The 21,484-nt window shown below is 43.8% G+C and overlaps 2 protein-coding genes across 16 annotated transcripts in view; one reads left to right on the forward strand and one right to left on the reverse strand.

Moving 5' to 3' along the window:
* DNAH3 (dynein axonemal heavy chain 3) overlaps positions 1-5,615 on the forward strand; it is a 191,403-nt gene extending 185,788 nt beyond the window's left edge. For all 5 annotated transcript variants that reach the window (XM_051847854.2, XM_070064651.1, XM_008257841.4 and 2 more), the window contains one exon: positions 1,020-5,615. In XM_051847854.2, the coding sequence (XP_051703814.2) occupies positions 1,020-1,373 (354 nt within the window). In that variant the 3' untranslated portion in view covers positions 1,374-5,615. The remainder of the gene's footprint in view (positions 1-1,019) is intronic.
* LYRM1 (LYR motif containing 1) overlaps positions 5,148-21,484 on the reverse strand; it is a 28,505-nt gene continuing 12,168 nt past the window's right edge. For 10 of the 11 annotated variants that reach the window (XM_051847895.2, XM_002711812.5, XM_070064665.1 and 7 more), the window contains 3 exons: positions 12,790-12,948; positions 8,015-8,107; positions 5,148-6,095 (listed from right to left, as the gene is read on the reverse strand). In XM_051847895.2, the coding sequence (XP_051703855.1) occupies positions 5,979-6,095; positions 8,015-8,107; positions 12,790-12,948 (369 nt within the window). In that variant the 3' untranslated portion in view covers positions 5,148-5,978. Of the gene's footprint in view, positions 6,096-8,014; positions 8,108-12,789; positions 12,949-18,470; positions 18,841-21,484 lie in introns of those variants that run through there. The other variant, XM_070064666.1, reaches the window with a different exon arrangement.

Below are 21,484 nucleotides of genomic sequence, written 5' to 3' on the forward strand. Positions count from 1 at the left end.
CATGGTAGACTCTTCCTCTAGAATGCTAGTGCCTTCAGGTAGTCCTTTGCTTGGAGTAAGGTCAAAGGAAAAGACAACATTCAAATTATCACTCTGTCTGCATATGGAGAGGAAGGTAAAATGGACTATAGTCCAGTTTTCTAGGTTTTTTAAATTCTGTGTATCCTTTGAGATCTAGTCCAGAGATCACAAACTGGTTGGCCAAGGTCTTAATTTAGTTTATGAATGATCTTGATGGGACTTGGAGGACTATGTTCAGACAAAGTGAATACCATAATAAAACTAAATAACTAAGAGACTCTAAAACACACCTATCAAAATCAACAGAAGAGTCTGTAGGGTAATGGATATTGAGTAAAAATACAAAAATTGGGGGAGGCATTTGGCATAATAGTAAATACATGCTTGGGATACCAAATACGCACTTGGGATTGTCTTACTCCAGCCCATTGTCTGCATTTACCTGAAGGAATTTTAGTATATGAATGCTTGAATCTAGATAGTAATATGCTGGAACTCACTCACACAGCTCATCAGAGACACTTTTTGTATTTCTAGGAATTTTTTGAGCTGGCTGTGGGTTAGTGGTTTGAAATCAAACACAATAGAAGCCTTTTATACCTCAGAATTCGACAGAAACCACAAGTCAAGGCTTTCTTTCCCCTACTCCCATCCCCAGCCTGCCTCTGAATATGAATCTAACCCCTCACTTTATAGATCAGATCCAGAAAGGGAGGGGTTTGTGCAAGGTCACTAGGTAGTTATAGTGAATGTAGCCTCCTGGCTCCTATAGCACATTTTTGTGCCTGCCTTATAGAGGGGCAGCATGACGACTAGGGATCAGAGCTGGCCTGTGAATGGCAGCCAGAGATATTATCACAGAAGCTCCACTGTCCTTGGAGATGCATTCTGGCAGAAGTAGACATTGCAGCCAGGTTGCACTTTGGGTATCAGAGGATTCCAAACTCCTAATACTGCCCTTTGCAGGCAACGGAACTCATAGCTTTCCACTCTTCCAGGTAACCACACAAGAAACTGTCATGGAGAATAACCCAGAAGATGGGGCCTACATAAAAGGGCTCTTCCTAGAAGGTGCTCGTTGGGACAGGAAAACAATGCAGATTGGAGAGTCTCTCCCCAAAATCCTCTATGACCCATTGCCTATCATTTGGCTGAAACCTGGGAAGAGTGCATTGTTTCTGCATCAGAACATTTACGTGTGTCCTGTCTACAAAACTAGTGCCCGGAGGGGCACCCTGTCTACCACTGGCCACTCCACCAACTACGTCCTCTCAATTGAGCTCCCTACAGATCTGCCGCAGAAGCACTGGATAAACCGTGGGGTGGCCTCACTGTGCCAGCTGGATAACTGATGCCTTTTGTCTCAAAATGAATAGTAAAAAGCATTTCATTTTCCACTACAGCCTCACTTTCTTTTCCTGAGAGTCACATGATATGATGATGATGACAATGATGAATACATTGGTAGACCAACTGCTGTGAGCCAGGTATTTCACGGCGGCCCTATAAAGTGGGGGTCGTCATTATTATCCTTATTTTATGGCTATAGAAAAAGTGATACAAGAAGGTAAGCAATTCTCCCAAAGCAAGTAGCTACCAAAGTAGAATTTAACACTGGCAGTGGCATTATTCAACTTAGAGTGTAGTCGTTTGGCTCAGCTCCCCTGTGATAAGTTTCTTCCTATTAATTGTCACAGTATTTCAGTCACTTCCTAGTCTAGCTACATGGACTAATGGCAAAAAGCTTAGGCCATGCTGATTTGTGATACACTGTGGAAGTACTTCTCACAACATGCTTATGCAGTAGGTATTATCATGATCTCCAAAATGCAAAAATGGAGATTTGAAAAATTAAGTACCATTTTACAACTAATCAGTGGTGGCACTGGGTGGGACCCAGTTGCTTTTCTGTTAACCCACACAGATGGGCTGTCATTTCAGGAAGAAAGGAGAGGTAAGAGAGGCATATTTGTTGTATGCATACTGTGTTAGCATTTGTGTCAGCATGCCTTTAGATAGCTCAGTTCATCCTGTGTTGGGAATGGCTGTCTCGCCCTCTGGAGGCTCAAAGCAACTAAGCAACTTGCTTAAGATCCCCTACCTCCGTCTGATTCCAGAGCCAGGTTTTGAACTGAGATCTGTCTGGCTCTTGAACTCGTGCATTTTTCGCTGCCACATGCTGCCTTCCTGCCAAAGCCTTGGCTATGTTGTGATGCAGAATCTTAGAAGAGATATGTAGCTCCAACTACGCAACCGAGTCCAAGAACTTTTCAGTCCCTGGGGCCAGCTGGAAGAGAATCCTGAGGGAGATAAAAATCAACCGCTCGATGAGTTACTTCTCTGCTGTCTGTCTCGCTCCAGGTGGCTTCTTTCAGGGCATGCCATTGGTCCCCTCACAGCTGAACAGCCATGAGGCTATCTGAGAGTCAGTGTGCCTGCCCCAGCTTTTCTGCCTTGAAGAAATTTCTTCAAGGAGAAATGTCTCGACTGAGGGTCTCTAATTTTTTTCCTAAATGTGGGAAGCTTCTGTGAACCAAATAAACATATTCAGAGACCTTTACTTTCAGTTTCCTCGTGGTGCCTTCTGACTGAAGGCTCTGAATTCTGAGATTAGCAAACCATCCAAGTGATCCTAGAGATAAAGCGGAAGAAGTTCTTCTAGTCTTGCTGGGGCCATGAAAATACAGTAAGGAGGAGCCAGTCTCCTTCAGCTCGAAGTAGGTAGCTTAATAGTTATTTTTTTTTAAATAATTTTTAAAATATTTAGTTAATTAGTTATTTTACAGAAAGAGGACAGAGAGAGAGAGAGAGAGCTCTTCCATCCACTATTTCATTCCCCCAAATGGCAGCAATGACAGCCTATGCCAGTCTAAAGGCAGGAGCCAGGAGCTTCTTCAGGTTTTCCCACATGGATGCAGGGACCCAAGCACTTGGGCCATCTTCTGCTGCTTTCTCAGGTGCATTAGCAGGGAGCTGGATCAGAAGTGGAACAGCTGGGATTGAACCGACACCCATAAGAGATGTTGATATTGCATTACCCTCTGTGCCACAAAGCTGGCCCCTATTTTTTTCCTTCTAGAAATAAACAACATTTTCCGATGGGGTTAAAGAAATCAAAACGAACAGATAACTGGGACTGGCACACTGTTCCAAGTAAGACTATTAGTCACATGAGATGGAAAGATGGTTGGGACCCCATATCTCTGAATTTTGGACTGGTAGGTAAGTCATATTGCAAGCTATAAAAGAGCTGGCAGTGAGGGGGTTGCTAAGAGAACAACCGAATTTTAATTACAGTTCTCTAACCCCAGCTCCAGCAACAAAAAGCTGAGTGAGGCAGGGAGTGTCTGTATTCTTCCTCAGGGGTCAAGGGACAGAATGTTTTCGTATGATGGATTGAATTTTTGTAATTTAAAAAATTCCCTCTGCTTTGAAGAGATTGCCCTACATTTAAGGTCATTTTCTGCTGGGGCCAATGTGGTAATGTCTCCTCCTGGGAAAAAGCAATATGCTCTTCAGAAATCATGGGGAGTTAGAGGCTGGAGTCCTGGGGCAGAGATGGCCAGAAATCAGCTTGGTGAGACACTGCAGGCTTTGCCTATAAATAGCTCAGCAGATGACATCAGACAAACCTTGTCACCAAGCTATTCCTTGCTCTTTACAAATCTAGCTGTTGGGTAAACAGTTGTGCTCAGTCCTTGTCAGCACTGGAAGAAAATTGCATTGACAGAGGGACTGTAGGGAAGGCAGGTTCTACCTTTTAAAGACAGAAGATGGGGATTTTATAGTTTGGAGGAAAACACAGAGTGGGAGTGGTGGCACAATAGTTTTTAAGATGCTGGCTGGAATGCTGCATCCTGAGTCCCCACTCTGGCTTTCAGTCCAGCTTCCTGGTGATGTGTATCCTGGGAGGCAGCAAATGACAGCTCCCGTGCTTGGGTCTCTGCCCCCCATGTGGGACAGGGATGGCATTCTGGGATTCTGGCTTCACCCTGGCCCGGCTCTACATATTGTGGGCTTTTTATTGTTCTGCTGTGCAAATATATATAAATAAAAAAAAAAAACTTTTAAAAACCAGGTTATATGAAAGGTTTGGTAGTAAATTAACTGTATTTTTGTGTGAGAGTATATACATCTTTGCAAAGGGAGTATATAAAACTCATATTTAGGTAGGATCACTGACATATAGAAGATATTGAAAGGCTGGCTAGCAATTAGATGGACCTCCACCATGGAGGAGTTTGGGTAAGAAGGGTGACTACTCCTCTTAGTAGAGTGAAGCAAACATTGCACCTTGAGGGAGGAGCGTTTGGTGCAGCTGTTGAGATGTGTCTTGAGCCACCTGCATCCCATGTCAGAATGCCTGGGTTCCAGTCCCAGCTCCATTTCTGATCCAGCTTCTTGATATTTTGCACCCTGGGATGCAACAGGTGATGGCTCAAGTAGTTAGGTCCCTGCACTCACATGGGAGATCCAGATAGAATTCCTAGCTCCTGGCTTCAGCCTGGCCTACCCCCAGCCCTTTTTTGGCATTTGGGAAGTGCACCAGTAGATGGAGATAACTGTCTCTCTGCCTTTCAAATAAATTTAAAATGCTATCTTGAGTTACTTAGAAAGGCACCATTGTGGAGATGGGCAAGCCATATCTCACCCTGTCCAGCACAACCAGTTTTTCCTCCTGTGCAGGAACAGATCACTGTTTCACTCCCGACCACCAGATAAAGTCATTGGTTTGCGTTCACAGAACCTATATTACATGGGAAATACTTAACTTTAAATATTAGAATCATCTGTAGGCAGAAAAATGCTTCCATTAAAAGATGGGCTGGAAGTGGAGTAGCTGAAGAAGCAGATTCATGCCTTCCAGTTCAAACAAGGCTGGGATATGTGCTCATATTTACATTTACATCTCTGTCTCTTCACCAAAGGCCTACAGCTCCATTTGTGTTAACTGCATATGCTGTTGCTCCGCTGACAACAGTATATTTATTCTCCTTGTCATTGCCCAAACCCGGTAATATTTGCCCTGGCATTAAAAAAAGCATGCTCCCGTTTATACAAGTAGGATACAAGTGCTGCTTCTGAGAGTCCCAAGCCCATTTTGGAAAAGAAGACAAAGAGCAAAATTAATAGAGATTTGTCTTTATTGGTGATGCCCATCCTCTTTGGAGGTAAGAGGAAATGACACTGATGCACAAATGACTCGACAAGGGACTCTGACTCCATACATGCAGGGCTGTAAATTCTTTGTGTTTTGATCTATCTGTCTCACTTGTGTTTAGACATAATCTGAAAGCCAACTGGGGCCTTGTATTTTTAATTATGTTAAGGTAAAACATTCAGAATGAATGCAGTATGAGTTTCAAGTGAGCTTTACAGATCTTAAGTGCATCTTTAAGATAACCATATGCAATTTAACTATGACATGTACTTTTCTTTATGTGTATGGGGGAGGAATGGTTCATATAAAAATTCTTTGAGAAACTACAGTCAATTCAGTGATGCCCCTTTTAAGGGGAATCAAAGAGCACACTCAGAAAACCCTACTTTTACGCAAATCTTTAACTTGGAAAAAAAAAAAGTTTAAAAACATTCCGAGGGTGGCATGCAGTTTTATAGCAGTCATGAGGACTTTCAGCAGTTTGCATCAGCTGGTCTGTCGGTGAACAGCATTCCCGTGAGAAGCTCCATCACTCTCATCCTTCCTCCCACAGGACTTAGTCTTATCTCCAACAGTGTTTTCAGGGCGCTTAAGGCCCCTGACCTCCAGGTTAATGTCATCCACTCAGGCAGCAAGACTCTGACAAACTCTATGGATGTATAATAAGCACAAAGTTTTACACATCTTAAGAAGACACTTGGATTTTTGCCCCTGGTTAAGGAGATGGGTTTTGACATCTGGTTTACATTCAAGATCATGTTGGCTCATCATTCTCAGAAATAAACTTCCTTCTGGATTAGGAAACTTCATCATAAGACTTGAGATACACTGGTTTGGAGAGTTTCCTCAGTTTCTCTTGGCTTCGAAGTCCCCGGCCTCGAAGGGAGGTGAGGCCCATTGGAGGTAGGTGAATCTGAATAATAAGAATGACGGTGATATTAAAGATTATATCCATTGCAGAATCTTACATTGTTCACTGTGGATTTACTAAGTACCATAGATTTACCACACTAAATCTATACTGACTCATTAATCTTCATGGTTTTTGCCCAAATTAAGTCTTACAATCTCACATAAATCACTCCACTATTTATAGATAAGAAAATAGAGGCTCAGAAAAGTTAAATAACTTGCAAATTAAGTGTTGGAACCAGGATTTGAACCCAGACCTATCATGCCGGAGCATGTGCTCTTCTTTGTTAATTGCCTAAAATAGAAAATAACCACAGATCATACAGCAGCAAGGGATTCCGGTGAAGGAGGAGGGTGGGGGGAAGAGGGTAGATACAAAGATGTTCAGTGCATAGTGGAAAATTGGGTCCAACCTAAATGCCTACTAATAGAGAGCTAGTTAAATCACGGCTGTGGGGGCTGGCATGGTGGCACAGCAGGTTCAGCTGCCATCTGTGACGCCAGCATCCCATATGAGGTCAGTGTGAATACTGGCTGCTCCACTTCCAATCCAGCTCCTTGCTCATGTGCCTGGGAAAGCAGCGGCAGATGGCCCAAGGGCTTGGGACTCTGTACCTGTGTGAGAGAGCTGGATGGAGTTCCAGGCTCCTGGTCTTGGCCTGGGCTAGCCCTGGCTGTTGTAGCCATTTGAGGAGTGAAGCAACAATGGAAGATCTCTCTCTCTTTCTCTGTCTTTAACTCTTTCATATAAAGAAATCTTTTTAAAACAAATCATGGCTGTGGTAGTTAATTTCATGTATCAATCCTACAGGCCATGGGGTGCCACTCAACATTATTCCTGGTTGTGTCTGTGAGAGTGTTCCTGGCTGAGATTCGTGCTGGGAGTGGTCTCAGTGAAGTATGCAGACTGCCCTTCCCAAGGTGGATGGGCATCATCCAATCCACAAAGAGCCCAAATAGAACAAAAAGGCAGAGGAAGGAGGAGTTCTCCTTCTTGCTTCCTGCCTGCCTGTTTGAGCTGGGACATTTCATCTTGGACTGGGATTCTTAGCACTGCCTCCCCTGGTTCTCAGATCTTCAGACTCAGGCTGAATTACATTACTAGCTTTCTCCTGGGTCTCCACCCTGCAGATCATGGGACTTTGCAGCCTCCATAATCAGGGGAGCCAGTGCCTGATAATGTATCTCTTTTCATGTATCTAGCCATACCTCTATCTACATGCACGTTCTATCCTACTAGTCCTGCTTTTCTGAAGAACTCTAATACAATGGCAGTCTTAGAACAGAAAACAGTGCAGTCATTTTAAAAGATTGGGGTTGAACTACATACAAAGATGTCCAAAAGAGATGAAGTAAATAAGTAGGCAGTAAAAACAATATGTCCTGAATCCCATATATGTAAAGAAAAGACAAGTACATCAATACAGAAAACAAGAATAAAGGGATATATTACCAAGCTATTATGTTGCAGCAACATAATAAAGAACTGTTTTAGGAGGTCTTAGGGTTAAATATTGGCAATTTTACATGGTCCCATCTAATGGGCCTGGTGGTAACCTCCATAGGATGTTGACAATTTACTTTCTACTTTAAGCATTCCTTTAATATATGAACTTTTACTTTTTTTACAATAAAGAAAAAAATATTTTCATAAAAACTAAAACAGTCAAAAGAGAAAGTTATAAAAAAAAGCACAAGCTGGTTCTCCCTTCCATATGTGGCAAACCTATAGAAGTAGATGATATCAGGCATTCATTGACATCTTTGCTATGATGGGTTAGTGGCACACAGGGTGGCTTATTTCTAACATACCCTCTGTTGTGGTTCTGTGCTTCTTCACGAGCCCACTGGGTAGATTCTTGAAAATGATCAAGCTAATAGGACAAGTACCCACCACCTGTTAACTGGAGTCACACTTACTGGCCTTGGGTAAGGAATCTGGTAATGAAGTCCAATTTCAATCCTGGCTGTGCATTCATCTATACATTGTTTAATCAGGTCTGGGTCCGTGAGCTATTGAAAGGGGAAAATAAGTGAGGCTTTTAGCAATTTTCTGAGCATATGTGAGGTACAGGGATACATTCTCTTAAATTTTTTTTCCATTTATTAGTCAATAAATTAAATATTGATCACTGAAAAGTCAAATTCAATCTAATGTTAAAATTTACTGTAGTTTAAGCATTCAAAATTGTTGAAATAGGTACTACAAGCAAATGCTAAAAATAATTCCAAAAGGAGATAATGTAAAAACTGGATCTCCCTGTTGCCTGTGTCTCCAGTCCCCCCTCTAGAAACAAGTATCAGCAGTTTCTTGTGTGTTCCTCCAAGGCTATTCTAAGCACATAAGCACATATGTACATACAGAATTTTTTTTTTTTTACACAAATGATAGCTTACTTTGCTCTGAGCCTTTTTCACTAATGTAACTTGAAGCTTGTCTATATTCACATGCATACATATGCTTCATTCTTTCTAAAAACTATACCCAATTCCAACAAAAGGCCTTATAATTTAATCAATCTCTTACTAATAGGTTGTTTCCAATCTTTTGCCATTATAAACAGTTCTGCTATAGCTCCCTCTGAATTTTTTTTTTACTTTCATTCAAATATATCTGAAAGAGAACAGCTAAGACAAAGTATATAAGTTCATGCACTTTTAATTCTCACAGATATTCCCAAATTACACTCTAGAGTCTGTACCAATTTATATTCCTACCAACACTAAATGAGGATCTTCTTCAAACCCTCCCCACAATGATTAAACTTTAACCCAAGAGTTTCAGCAAGTGCTGTGCAAAAACCCCCTAAAAAACTGCAGAATGATCCACTTCTTAAACTGTAAATGCCTTGCTCATTAGAGAGAGGAACAAGACTTTTGAAACCCTGAAGTAGTCAAATTGTGGTAGTCCATTTTCAAGTACAGGATGAAAAGTCCATTTGGAAACAGAAAGCCGAGTAGGAGGATGGAAAGCAAATCAATACATGTCCTCAAAGTAGAGCTAGGATTACATCAGCACCAGATGACACCCACAGAGTCGTCTGGGTCCATGTGGCTTGGAAATTCTAAGGGCGTTCCTGCCCTATGGTGCCTCTTGGAGGGTAGGGGAGGAGTTCCAGGAACAGCAGTGCACAGAACCACAGCTGAGTCCCTTGGGGCAGGGGCTCAACTTCCTGACCCCTGTGTTTCTCAGAAACTATTGCTCGGCATTCCACATTGGGAATAATTTCCATGTTCCCTTTGGCCCACTGGGAGTCAGAGCAATTCATAAGATACCTTAGGATTATTAAGCTCTTAAGAGCAACTCAAATTACAAGAAACTGCTTATGGCCGGCGCCGCGGCTCACTAGGCTAATCCTCCGCCTTGCGGCGCCGGCACACCGGGTTCTAGTCCCGGTCGGGGCGCCGGATTCTGTCCCGGTTGCCCCTCTTCCAGGCCAGCTCTCTGCTGTGGCCTGAGAGTGCAGTGGAGGATGGCCCAAGTGCTTGGGCCCTGTACCCCATGGGAGACCAGGATAAGTACCTGGCTCCTTCCATCTGATCAGCGCGGTGCGCCGGCCACAGCGCGCTGGCCACGGTGGCCATTGGAGGGTGAACCAACGGCAGAGGGAGACCTTTCTCTCTGTCTCTCTCTCTCACTGTCCACTCTGCCTGTAAAAAAAAAAAAAAAAGAAAGAAAGAAAGAAAAAGAAAAGAAACTGCTTATATCTGTAGGAGGCATTGGGGAGAAAGGAAAAGGCCCTCCCAAAGATAAGGTTTATGGGGCTAGAGCTGCTGGGCTGCAGCTGTCCATCTGATAAAGCTTAGGCTACAGGACTCCAAAGTCAGTCATTCTTAGGCTATTTGCATGATTGTGCCATGTCCTCTACCACCTATGCTAATGGTAAAATTCTCTAAATGGACTCTCCTAAGCAACAGCATTTCTGAAAGTGTGATCTGATACTCTTTCTAATTCATGCTAAACCAAAGACATTTTAAAATTAAAAATCCATGTACTTCCTTCTTTCTGCCCCCCAGCAGGCACATAACACCCTCCCTGTGGCTCACCCCTTGGGCCAATACAAGCAGAGGCAAAGGAAGAATTACTTCAATAACAGAAAACCTGGAGAGTCAGTCAGGTGAGCTTGCAACATTTCACTGAGCACACACTAGGATATCCCCAGCACCAAGGCTGGACACTGTGGGGCCATGGTCTCTGCTTTCAACAGAAGCTATGCTGGTCAGAACAACTCTGATACATGAAGCAGCAGCAGAGGCACAACGACATGTAATCAATCAGTGTGGCAGTGACTGCCACAGCCTGCTAAAGAAATCCAGAAGAGGTGGCTACCATGGAGCTGGGAGTGGGGAGCAGAAAAATTAAGGGTTTCCTGGAGATGATCAGTGAATCAAAGTGTTTGTAAATGCTCATTAATTTAGTGACAACCACGAGCAGGTCCCATGGGATATACTGAAAAAGTATAAGACGGGCCGGCGCCGCGGCTCACTAGGCTAATCCTCCGCCTAGCGGCGCCGGCACACCGGGTTCTAGTCCCGGTCGGGGCGCCGGATTCTGTCCCGGTTGCCCCTCTTCCAGGCCAGCTCTCTGCTGTGGCCCGGGAGTGCAGTGGAGGATGGCCCAGGTGCTTGGGCCCTGCACCCCATGGGAGACCAGGAAAAGCACCTGGCTCCTGGCTCCTGCCATCGGATCGGTACGGTGCGCCGGCCGCAGCGGCCATTGGAGGGTGAACCAACGGCAAAGGAAGACCTTTCTCTCTGTCTCTCTCTCTCTCACTGTCCACTCTGCCTGTCAAAAAAAAAAAAAAAAAAAAAAAAAAGAAAAAGTATAAGACATTATCTGTGTACTCAAGGAACTGAAAATCTGGTTTGGTCAACATAAACGATACGAGGAAAAAGAAAATCAACTGCTTGAGGGGTCTCCACACTTTTTATCATCTCCTTCCAATAAAATTTTTCTGAGCCCACAACTCCCATATTATGTATTTATAAATATATTAATTTAGAAATTACAGATGCTTCTCAACTTAGGGTGGAGTTATGTCCCATTAAACTCATAGCAAGTTGAAAATACTGCTAGTCAATAAAGCATTTAATACTAGACAACTAACCCACCACACATCGTAGCTCAGCCCTGCCTACCTTGAACATGCTCGGAACACTTACATCACCCTACCGTCATGCAAAATCATCTAACACAAAGCCTGTTTATAACAGAGTGCCGAATACTTCAAAATTTATCGTTTCTACTAAATGCGTATCACTTTTGTACCAGCATAGAGTTGAGAAACTGTAAATCAAACCATCCTAAGTCAGGGACTGTATAAATAGACATTTTTAACAGATGAAGTACAAAAATAGAGATAGCAGTTTTATTTCTATTCTACAGTGGCTTGTTCAAGGACTCCATGGGGTACAGGCTCTCTAGTTTGGCAAGCATGGTCTATGCTAAGAGCAAGTCTGGAGAAGTTGGAGAAAGGTCAGCAGCATAGAGAGAAGCTTCAGCAATTCAGTCTTAAAAAGCAGGGAGGCTCCAGGGATCCCAAGAATGGGAAGGTACTATACATTAGGAGGGTTTCTTTGGAAGCATTTATCTCAACTATAATTTTATATTTCTTTCTGTTCAACTTTGAAATATCTTTGAAGGACTCTGTCTTGGCTTTATATCCTGGTGTGCAGCATGTGGTGGCCACTTAAATACTTGATGAGAACAAAGCCTTGCAGAGTGGTCACAGCAACTTTGAAAGACATGGGCATGCTGGGAGGGCAGGTGCTCGTGTAGAAAGCTCAGCTGTGCCGCGCTAAGGCCCTTCGGTGGCTGGCCAGTGGCTAAGGCTGAGTATTCAGATGTGAGAGCTGGGACCATAAGGCAGTGGCATGTTCCATGGCCTAGCACAGAGGGCAACCTTTGTTGCCAGCACAGTGGACCAAAAAGAAACAGAGTCAGGAGTCAGAGAGGGAAAAGCCATGACAATAAATTATTAGGAAGTTCCATGATGGGAATAAGATGGCACTGAATCCACTAATCAGTGAGAAGGAAGCTAATGAAAAAGTAGGCGCTGAAAGCCTCTTTCCATGCTAAGGCTAATGCCTTATGATTTGCTGGGATGGGTCAAATCTGGCTCCCTGGTGTCTGGGTGTGCAGTTCCATTACACTAGCTACTGTAAGGACTATTTTACTCAATTCTGTGGTCCCAGAGGGTGAGCTCACTCCGCTATCCAAGGAGGCTTGAGTTCAAGGCTAAGTTATAAAGGGAACCTTGTGTCTTAATCCTATTCTCTCCTTTCTGAATGGGTCTATATGTGGAGGCTCTGACTAGTTTATGAATTGAAAAAAGCATTTCACTGCGCACCTCCTGTGGGAGTGGCGGGCAGTGGGACAGTGTAAGGAATGGCTTCTCCTTGGAAAACTCATCTGCCTGACTCACGTCACCTGGCTTGTGGGGTCTGCTGAGGACACTGAGCTACTTACCGGCTGGACTGAAAGCTGGAACAAGAGAAGACAGTAACACAGGCTGCACTTGACTTCCCAGTGGCTGGACAAGCAAACCAGGCTTGCGCCTGCAGCCCCTTCCTGCCCCATGCTCTGCCACTGTCATTTGAGTTGCTGAGTCCTTTCAATGTAGGACAGGAAAGAAAGGAATAAACACCGTAAGAAACTCCCCCCTCCTTGCAATCTCCAATCGAAGCTGACTTACATTTTTGTTTTTCTGGAACAGCGTTCTGGCTTCATTTAGTATGTACTGTTTTTCCTTAATGGTGTCTTCCATCTGCCCTGATGCCGCCTGCCACTTCCTCGCGAGCCTGAAAATGCTGCGGTAGAGGCCAAGAACTTCTTGTCGTGTTGCTGTTGTCATCTTCAGACCCACCAAAATAGAAGAGGGAAAATTTGCATAAAAATGCAATTTGACAGAAGGCAGCTAGGCAGATGTACATTTTTTTAATCAAGATCTTTAATTAGTCTAGAAATAACTGCTCTTTCAGAACAGATCTGTTGGGCAGCACTGCCAGAGTACACCAGCTCTCTCTGAACTGGCGCTGTACGTCATCCCATGGTTGAAGGCCATTTCTACAAACATGTCAAAACCAAAAATCACGTTTAGCGTTCTTCAAACTGGCCTTTACAGAAGACTTTAGAAATGATGCTTTTCGTACGTACTCAGGTAAAATTACCTCACTAACCTGAGTGCCTAGGAGAAGGCAGGCACATTCTGGATAACCTAATTTGCTAGTTAAGTGAAAACAGGAATTTAATGCACAGGTTGTAAACTGAAGTGCCTCTGTGCCTGGCAGGCAACACAAATAAGGGAACCTGATGGATTAGGATGGTGGCCAACTAGATAAGACATGGTCCCTTAGAAGGGGACAATTGCTAGTCAGCTCTAGCTGACCAACTGTCACTATGTAGAAAGGAGAGACTAGGAATACCAGATATACCAAGAATCTAAGAGTAGGTGTGTTTTTTTTTTTTTTTTTTATTTTTTTTGACAGGCAGAGTGGACAGTGAGAGAGAGAGAGAGAGAAAGGTCTTCCTTTGCCGTTGGTTCACCCTCCAATGGCCGCCACGGCTGGCGCACCGCGCTGATCCGATGGCAGGAGCCAGGAGCCAGGTGCTTTTCCTGGTCTCCCATGGGGTGCAGGGCCCAAGCACCTGGGCCATCCTCCACTGTACTCCCGGGCCACAGCAGAGAGCTGGCCTGGAAGAGGGGCAACCGGGACAGAATCCGGCGCCCCGACCGGGACTAGAACCCGGTGTGCCGGCGCCGCTAGGCGGAGGATTAGCCTAGTGAGCCGCGGCGCCGGCCAAGTAGGTGTGTATTTTAAGACAATGAAATCTCGGCCGGCGCCGCGGCTCACTAGGCTAATCCTCCGCCTAGCGGCGCCGGCACACCGGGTTCTAGTCCCGGTCGGGGCGCCGGATTCTGTCCCGGTTGCCCCTCTTCCAGGCCAGCCCTCTGCTGTGGCCAGGGAGTGCAGTGGAGGATGGCCCAGGTGCTTGGGCCCTGCACCCCATGGGAGACCAGGAAAAGCACCTGGCTCCTGGCTCCTGCCATCGGATCAGCGCGGTGCGCCGGCCGCAGCGCGCCGTCCGCGGCGGCCATTGGAGGGTGAACCAACGGCAAAAGGAAGACCTTTCTCTCTGTCTCTCTCTCTCACTGTCCACTCTGCCTGTCAAAAAATAAAAAAAAAAAAAAATAAATAAAAAAAAAAAAAAAAAAAAAGACAATGAAATCTCAGGGCTGGCATTGTGGTGCAGCAGGTTAAGCCACAGCCTGCAATGCCGGTATCCTGTATGAGTGCCAGTTTAAGTCCTGGTCACTTGGCTTCTCATCCAACTCCCTGTTGGTGTGACTGGGAAAGCAGGGTATTATGGCTCAAGTACTTGGGCCCCTGTTGCACCCAGGAGTTTTAGGCTCCTAGTTTCTGCCTGGCCCAGCCCAGCCACTGTGTCCATTTGGGGAGTGTACCAGCAGATGGATGATCTCTTTCTTTCTCCCCTTCTCTCTTCTCTCTTTGTAACCTGCCTTTCAAACAAATTTTAAAAAAATGAAATCTCAAAGAAGACACTAAATCACTAGTTTTGAAATGTGGTTACCATGAAGATCAAACACAATGAGTCTGTAGGTTCCACATAGAGGCTGTCAGATGGAAACCTCTCTTTACATTCATCATACCCGATTTAAAAATGCTTCTCAAAACTTTCGGCCTGCTTTCTTGTCCAGTAAGAACTGTACAGTAAATATGCTGAAAATCTTTCTAATAACCAAACATTCTATGGCCCCTCTGGGGTTCTACTCTACAACATCAGTTTTAATTTCTGAAGACTTGGCTGAATGAGAACCAAACTAAGTATATTCCCTAAAGCTAGCTGTATTTTTAAAGTACAATTCTTGTCATCATATTTTGGATAGAAAAAGAAATAGAGAATAACAGCCATATATTCTCAATAGATCTTAAATAATAAGTTATGGGGCAGGTATTGGGTTTAGTGTTTAAGACACAGCTTGGGATGCCCAAATCCCATATCAAAGTGCCTGAGTTGAAGTTTTGTTTCCACTTCTGATTCCAGCTTCCTGCTACTTCACTCCCTGAGATAGAGCAGGTGATGGTCCAAGTACTTGGATCTCTGCAACCACATGGGAGACACAAGTTGAGTTCTTGGTTCCTGGCTTCAGCCTGGCCTAGTCCCAGCTGTTACAGTCATTTGAGGAATGAACCAACAGAAGATCTGTCTTTCAAATAAACAAAATATTAAAAATTTAAAAATTATGAATATAATTGAAACCTCCATGTTATTTCTTCCATATAGTTCTCCTTTTGTAGAAGGAGTCACTATCTTGAATTTGTTGTGTATCATCCATATCTTTACACTTAACACTAGATAGTATTTCTTTGCAAGTTTAAAAACATGATATATAAAGTTCCTAAATATATATAGACATAGATATAAGTAAGTTCTGCAACTTGCTTTTTATGCCCATCATATTTCTGGATTTTTTTTTTTTGACAGGCAGAGTTAGACAGTGAGAGAGAGAGAGACAGAGAGAAAGGTCTTCCTTCCATTGGTTCACTCCCCAAATGGCCACTGCAGCTGGCATGCTGTGCCGATCGGAAGCCAGAAGCCAGGCACTTCCTCCTAGTCTCCCATGCGGGTGCAGGGCCCAAGCACTTGGGCCATCCTCCACTGCCTTCCCGGGCCACAGCAGAGAGCTGGACTGGAAGAGGAGCAACTGGGACAGCACCGGTGCCCCAACCGGGACTAGAACCTGGGGTGCCGGTGCCGCAGGCGGAGGATTACCCTAGTGAGCCGTGGCGCTGGCTGGTATGCCCATCATATTTCTAAGATTCATTCATGTTGTTTGTTACATGTAGCTCTAGTTCAGACATTCTCTCTGTTGCAGTTCATTCTATTGCATGAAGTCATCCAGTACTTCAGGGACTTCAAAAATTTCGTGGAAAAAATGGAATTAAAAACTTACCTTAGTGCAAAAAAAATTTAAAAAATCTGTGTAGTTTTTTCATAGTATATAATTCCATGAACTTTTTCCCCCATTATTTGAGAGACAGAAAGAGAGATATCCCATCTATGGGTTCAGTCCCCAAATTTCTGCAACAGCGTGGCCCTGGCCAAAGTCAGGAACCCATTTTAGTTCTCCTATATGGGTGGCAGGGACATAATTACTTGGAGCATCACCTGTTGCCTCCCAGGATCTACATTAGCAGGAAACTGGAATGGAGAGCAGAGCAGAGACTTGAATCCAGGCACTCCAATATGGGATGTGGGCATCTAAACCTCTAGGACAAATACCTATCCCTTCATGAACTTTTGAAGACTCCCTTATACATAAATGTCTATTTTGCTGGTAGGCATTAGATGTCCCCATTTTATTTTATTTTTAGATTTATTTATTTATTTGAAAGTCAGAGTTACACAGAGAGAGGAGAGGCAGAGAGAGAGAGAGAAAGAGAAAGAGAGGTCTTCCATCCAATGGTTCACTCCCCAGATGGCCGCAATGGCCGGAGCTGGGCTGATCCAAATCCAGGAGCTTCTTCCCGGTCTCCCATGTGGGTGCAGGGGCCCAAGGACTTGGACCATCTTCTACTGCTTTCCCAGGCCATGGCAGAGTGCTGGATAGGAAGTGGAGCAGCCGGGTCTCGAACCGGCGCCCATATGGGATGCAGGTGGTTCAGGCCAGGGTTTTAATCCACTGCACCACAGCGCCAGCCCCAGAAGTCCCCATTTTAAAAAATTATTTAATAATAAGTTCTTTTCTGCATCTTAATAAAGTTCAGGGAAGATGGGGTTAAAAAGTCCTACTATTAGAGGATTTTGGTTGGTCAGAAGAGTAACTATTGTGATACCTTTAACCAGGAGACAGGATGGGAAGACAAGGACAGAGGTAGAGAGTAAGTAGCAGGGCCTGGTACTTCGACGCCTCATTATGACTTCTGAGTTTTCCTCAAACAGGCTCATCTACATTAGCAAAGAGGATGCTCACTGCCATTTAGGAGCATGATCCATTTCAAGCCTCTAGGGGAGGCATGATATGCCTTAGGGTAGTCCTGAGCTTACGAGAATTTAGGTAACTAAAGAATGATGGAGGCTAGGCAGGTGCATATCTATCTGGAAACTCCAAATACTTGCAAGGAATTCACCTTACAGAGAATTTCTCTTTTGAACATGATGGTCCTTCCTACGTGTCCTGACCCTGATGACCTTTCACAAGCAATGAGGAATGAACCAAGGCTTAACCATTTGATGAAAAGCTTGAAAGCACTACTTCACCCAATTCAAAGGTTAAAAGGATCAAAGTTATAGCCAACACCAACTCTGAACTCCTTGATGCTTCACAGAGAAAAAAAAATGCTTAAAAGGAATTCATAAAAACCAAGAGAGAACATCATGCATAATAAAAACCCAGATGAGATGATGACATTTTTCCTGGTAAGGAAACAGGTTTCTGAGTTTCTGGCTTTCCCTAAAACTCCATGGTTTCACATGAAAATACGTGAGTCAGTTCCTTTGAGGGGAAAGGGAGTCTGTAACTAACATCTAGTAATGATTACTTCACTTCCCTGTCATTAGCAGACAAAACTTCCTTGACTTCCTGACACTTGAGGAGGAAAGTGTCAACCTTCTCCAAAGTCTGACTTTAATTGGTTTCCTTCTCCTACTCTTAAAGACATGGCTTCCAACTCTAATTGATCATATACCATAATCTGATGCACAAGCCCTGCAATTAGCTTACTCAAGGTAATAAGCAGTCCTAACAATTGGTACTTAATAGAACTATTTTTAAAACACTTTAATTAATGTTTAAGTTTAATCTTGAAATGGAGATAAGTGACGTCTCCCTCTCCAACATCAGGAAAAATCCAAGTTCCAAAGGTTTTTCAGAGACAAGGGTCTAAAACTGTGTCTACTATTGTGTACTTTTTATTATTACTTTAAGGCAGAGTTACAGAGGGAGAAACAGAGAGAAAGGCATTTTCCATCTGCTGGTTCACTTGCCAAATGTTTGCATCAGCTGGGGCTGGGCCAGGGCCAAAGCCAGGAGGCCAAAACTCCATCTGGGTCTCCCACATGCATAGAAGGGGCCCATGCACTTAGGCTGCCTTTGTGTTCCCAGGTACATTAGCAAGGAGTTGGATTGGAAGTGGAGCAGCTGAGACTCACTTATGTGGGCTGGTGGCATTGCAGGCTGCAGCTTAACCTGCTGCACCAAAACGCAGGTCCCAATGTGTACTATTAACAAATTTGGCCTGCCACTTCCTTCCAAGTCTCAAGAAAAGGATAAGGGACCAGAATGGAAGGGAAGGGAAGAAAAAATGCTTTACTGGCTTTGTTTCAGTTTGGGGGAACCATGTTCTTCCTTACCTTAAGAGCACAGGCCCATGAAGTTCCTTTTCTAGAAGACTCCCTTGACCCCTTCTCTTTTACCTGGTCAATCCCTACTCATCTGTAAGCTCCCAGTGAAAACATGGATGTGTCAGAAAATCCTCCACTGCTCCTCTGCCTCCCAACCACACACACTGGGTTAGGTCTCTCTGCTGAACCTTCCCCATAGCTCTTGGTATTTCTTCTTTGTAGCACGCATCAAGTCATGGTTTGTTGATGTCTGTCTTCCCCCAGTAGAAGCTAACCTTTATGGGGTAGTGACCACATCCATCTTATTTACTGCTCAATTCTCAAGCACCTAGAAAGGTGAGTGATCAGGGGAACAAATCAAAGTATTTCATGCTACCGAAAGCTTGTGATTCTAGAAACAATCAAAAGAAAATAATTTAAAAAGCTCTCTTATTCTTTGCTATTAGAAAGCAACTCATTTATACTGCCTGTTCTCAAACAGTTTTCTTCCCTATGGATTGAATGGCTTGAAACCAACATTTAATCCTCTGACACTATGAATCACCTCTTGACTTGAGACCAAGAAAGCAGACCTTTCTGACCCCACCAGTATTACCAGATCTCATGTTCTGCTGAGATTGTCACATGAGCAACATCAAAAGTATTTATTTATTTAGAGGACCACCTTGAACTACAGTCTCACTTGGCTATGAAGTCTGTTTTCAAAGAATATTCATAGTTCAAGTTTTATAAACTTTACTGGTAGTGACACTTCCTGAAACTTTTTACTCCCTTTCATCCCCTGTCCCCAAATCCCAGAATGAGCAAAGACAGAAGAGAAGGGGTGTGCTTGGAAAGAAGTGTGACCGAAAACTGGTCCCTTGACCGAATCCCACACCTCAGGTACAAAGTGCTAGGAAGAAATTCATTACCAAGTGCCTACTATGCACGGGCCTATATGTGCTGCTGCTTGTGTGTTTTGGTCTCTAGTCCTATTTGGGAGAAGTTTCTCCTAATGCAGGTATCCCAAAGATTGGGTTAGGAGGTAAATTTAAGATATATTATTAATTGTGATTACCTCTGATTATTATTTGTGATAATTTTAATGTATATTAGAATAACTCATCAAACCATGATATAGAACAATTTAGACTTTGTGTGATATACAGCTTCTTCAAAACTACAAAATTTTAAGCTGGTTTAAAATACAAGGAAGTGGGATAGGCATTGTGGCACATTAGGTCAAGCTACCACTTGGGACACCTACCTGCATCTTGTATTGGACTGCCTGAGGTCAACTCCCGCCTCTGCTTCTGATCCAGTTTTCTGCTAATATGCCCAGGAGGCAGTAGATGATGGCCCAAGTACTTGGGTTCCAGTCACCTCTGTGGGAGGCCTAGATGGAACTTATGGTTCCTGGCTTTTACTTGGCCCCACACTGGCTGTTGAGAGTATTTGGGGAAGTGAACCAGCAGATGGAAAATCTGTCTTTCAAATAAATAAATAAATCTTAAAAAAAAAAACAAAAACAAAAACAAAAACAATAGAGGGCCGGTGCTGTAGGGTAGCAGGTAAAGCCACCTCCTGCAATGCCAGTATCCCATGTGGGCTGCTCCACCTCCAAACCAGCTTCCTGTTAATGCACCTAGGAAAGCAGCAGAGGATGGCCCAAGTCCTTGGGCCCCTGCACTCACTTGGGAGACCTGAAAGAAGCTCCAGGATCCTGGCTTCGGCCTGGCCCAGTCTCGGCTGTTGCATTTTTTCTCTCTCTTCCCCCCTCCTCTTCCTCCTCCTCTGTTTGTGATACTGGCATCCCATATTTTGGAGTCCCTGCTACTCTGCTCCAATTCAGCTTCCTGCTAATGTGTCTGGGAAGGCAGCAGAAGATGACCCAATGCTTGGGCCCTGCCACCCATGTGGGAGATCTGCATGGAATTTATGGAGGTCCTGGCTACTGACTTCAGCCCAGCTCAGTCCTGGTCAATAAAGCCATTTGGGGAGTAAACCAGCAAATGGAAGATCTCTTTCTGTCTTTGTCTGATATTCTGCCTTTTAAATAAATAAATCTTTAAATATATATAGAGAGAGCAAGATAGATAGGTATGTAAATAATAGCAAAAAATGTGAGGTAGACTATGAGTAAGAAAAGTTTGGGAGCTGCTGGCCTTAGGCACCCTGCTTTGGCATGCCTGTTTGTCCTGGCTGAGCCTTCCATTGACAGTGCCTCTTTTCAGCTGCCACCAAGTGAACACCTACTTACTATCAAGCTTTTCTGGAGTACCTTTTCCCCAGCTCCTAACACAGCCAGGTATTTCTCATTTGTAGTTATTATTATTAGTGTTTTCTTCATAGAGTCTCTGAATTCCCAGAGGGCAGGATAGATATCTTGATAATTACAGTAATAATAATAGTAATAATAATGATAATAGCTGTATTTGCTTTTTGCACTTACAGTGTGCCAGACACTTTACTAGGTGCTTTACATTTATTAAGTCCCACAATCACAATTCTATAATGTAGATGGCTACCATCACCTCCATTTTACAAAAGAGGAACCTGATGCAAAAACAGATTAAGTAATTTGTCCAAAGTCACACAGTAATAGGCAGGGCCAGGATTCAATCCCAGACAGTGTATAGTCAGAGTCCATGCTTTTAATCACTAAATAGGCTCCTCAACCTCAATAAATGTTGATTTGCCTCAAAAGCTTAGCCAGTGTGACAAAGGGAAGTAAAAAATTCTATTCCCTTTATGTAACAAGAGCAAAGGAAAGATTTTTTGGTACCTTGATACAGATTATATTAACATTTTTTTAAGATTTATTTATTTGAAAGAGTTACAGAGAGAGGTAGAGCCAAAGAGAGAGAGAGGTCTTCCATCCACTGGTTCACTCCCCAAATGACCGCAATGGCCAGCGCTGAGCTGATCCGAAGCCAGGAGCCAAGAGCTTCTGGGTCTCCCACATGGGTACAGGGGCCCAAGAACTTGGGCCATCTTCTACTTCTTTGCCAGGCCATAGCAGGGAGCTGGACTGGAAGTAGAAC

Source organism: Oryctolagus cuniculus, chromosome 19 (genome assembly GCF_964237555.1).
Source record: "Oryctolagus cuniculus chromosome 19, mOryCun1.1, whole genome shotgun sequence".
In the NCBI taxonomy this organism is placed as follows: Eukaryota; Metazoa; Chordata; class Mammalia; order Lagomorpha; family Leporidae; genus Oryctolagus; species Oryctolagus cuniculus.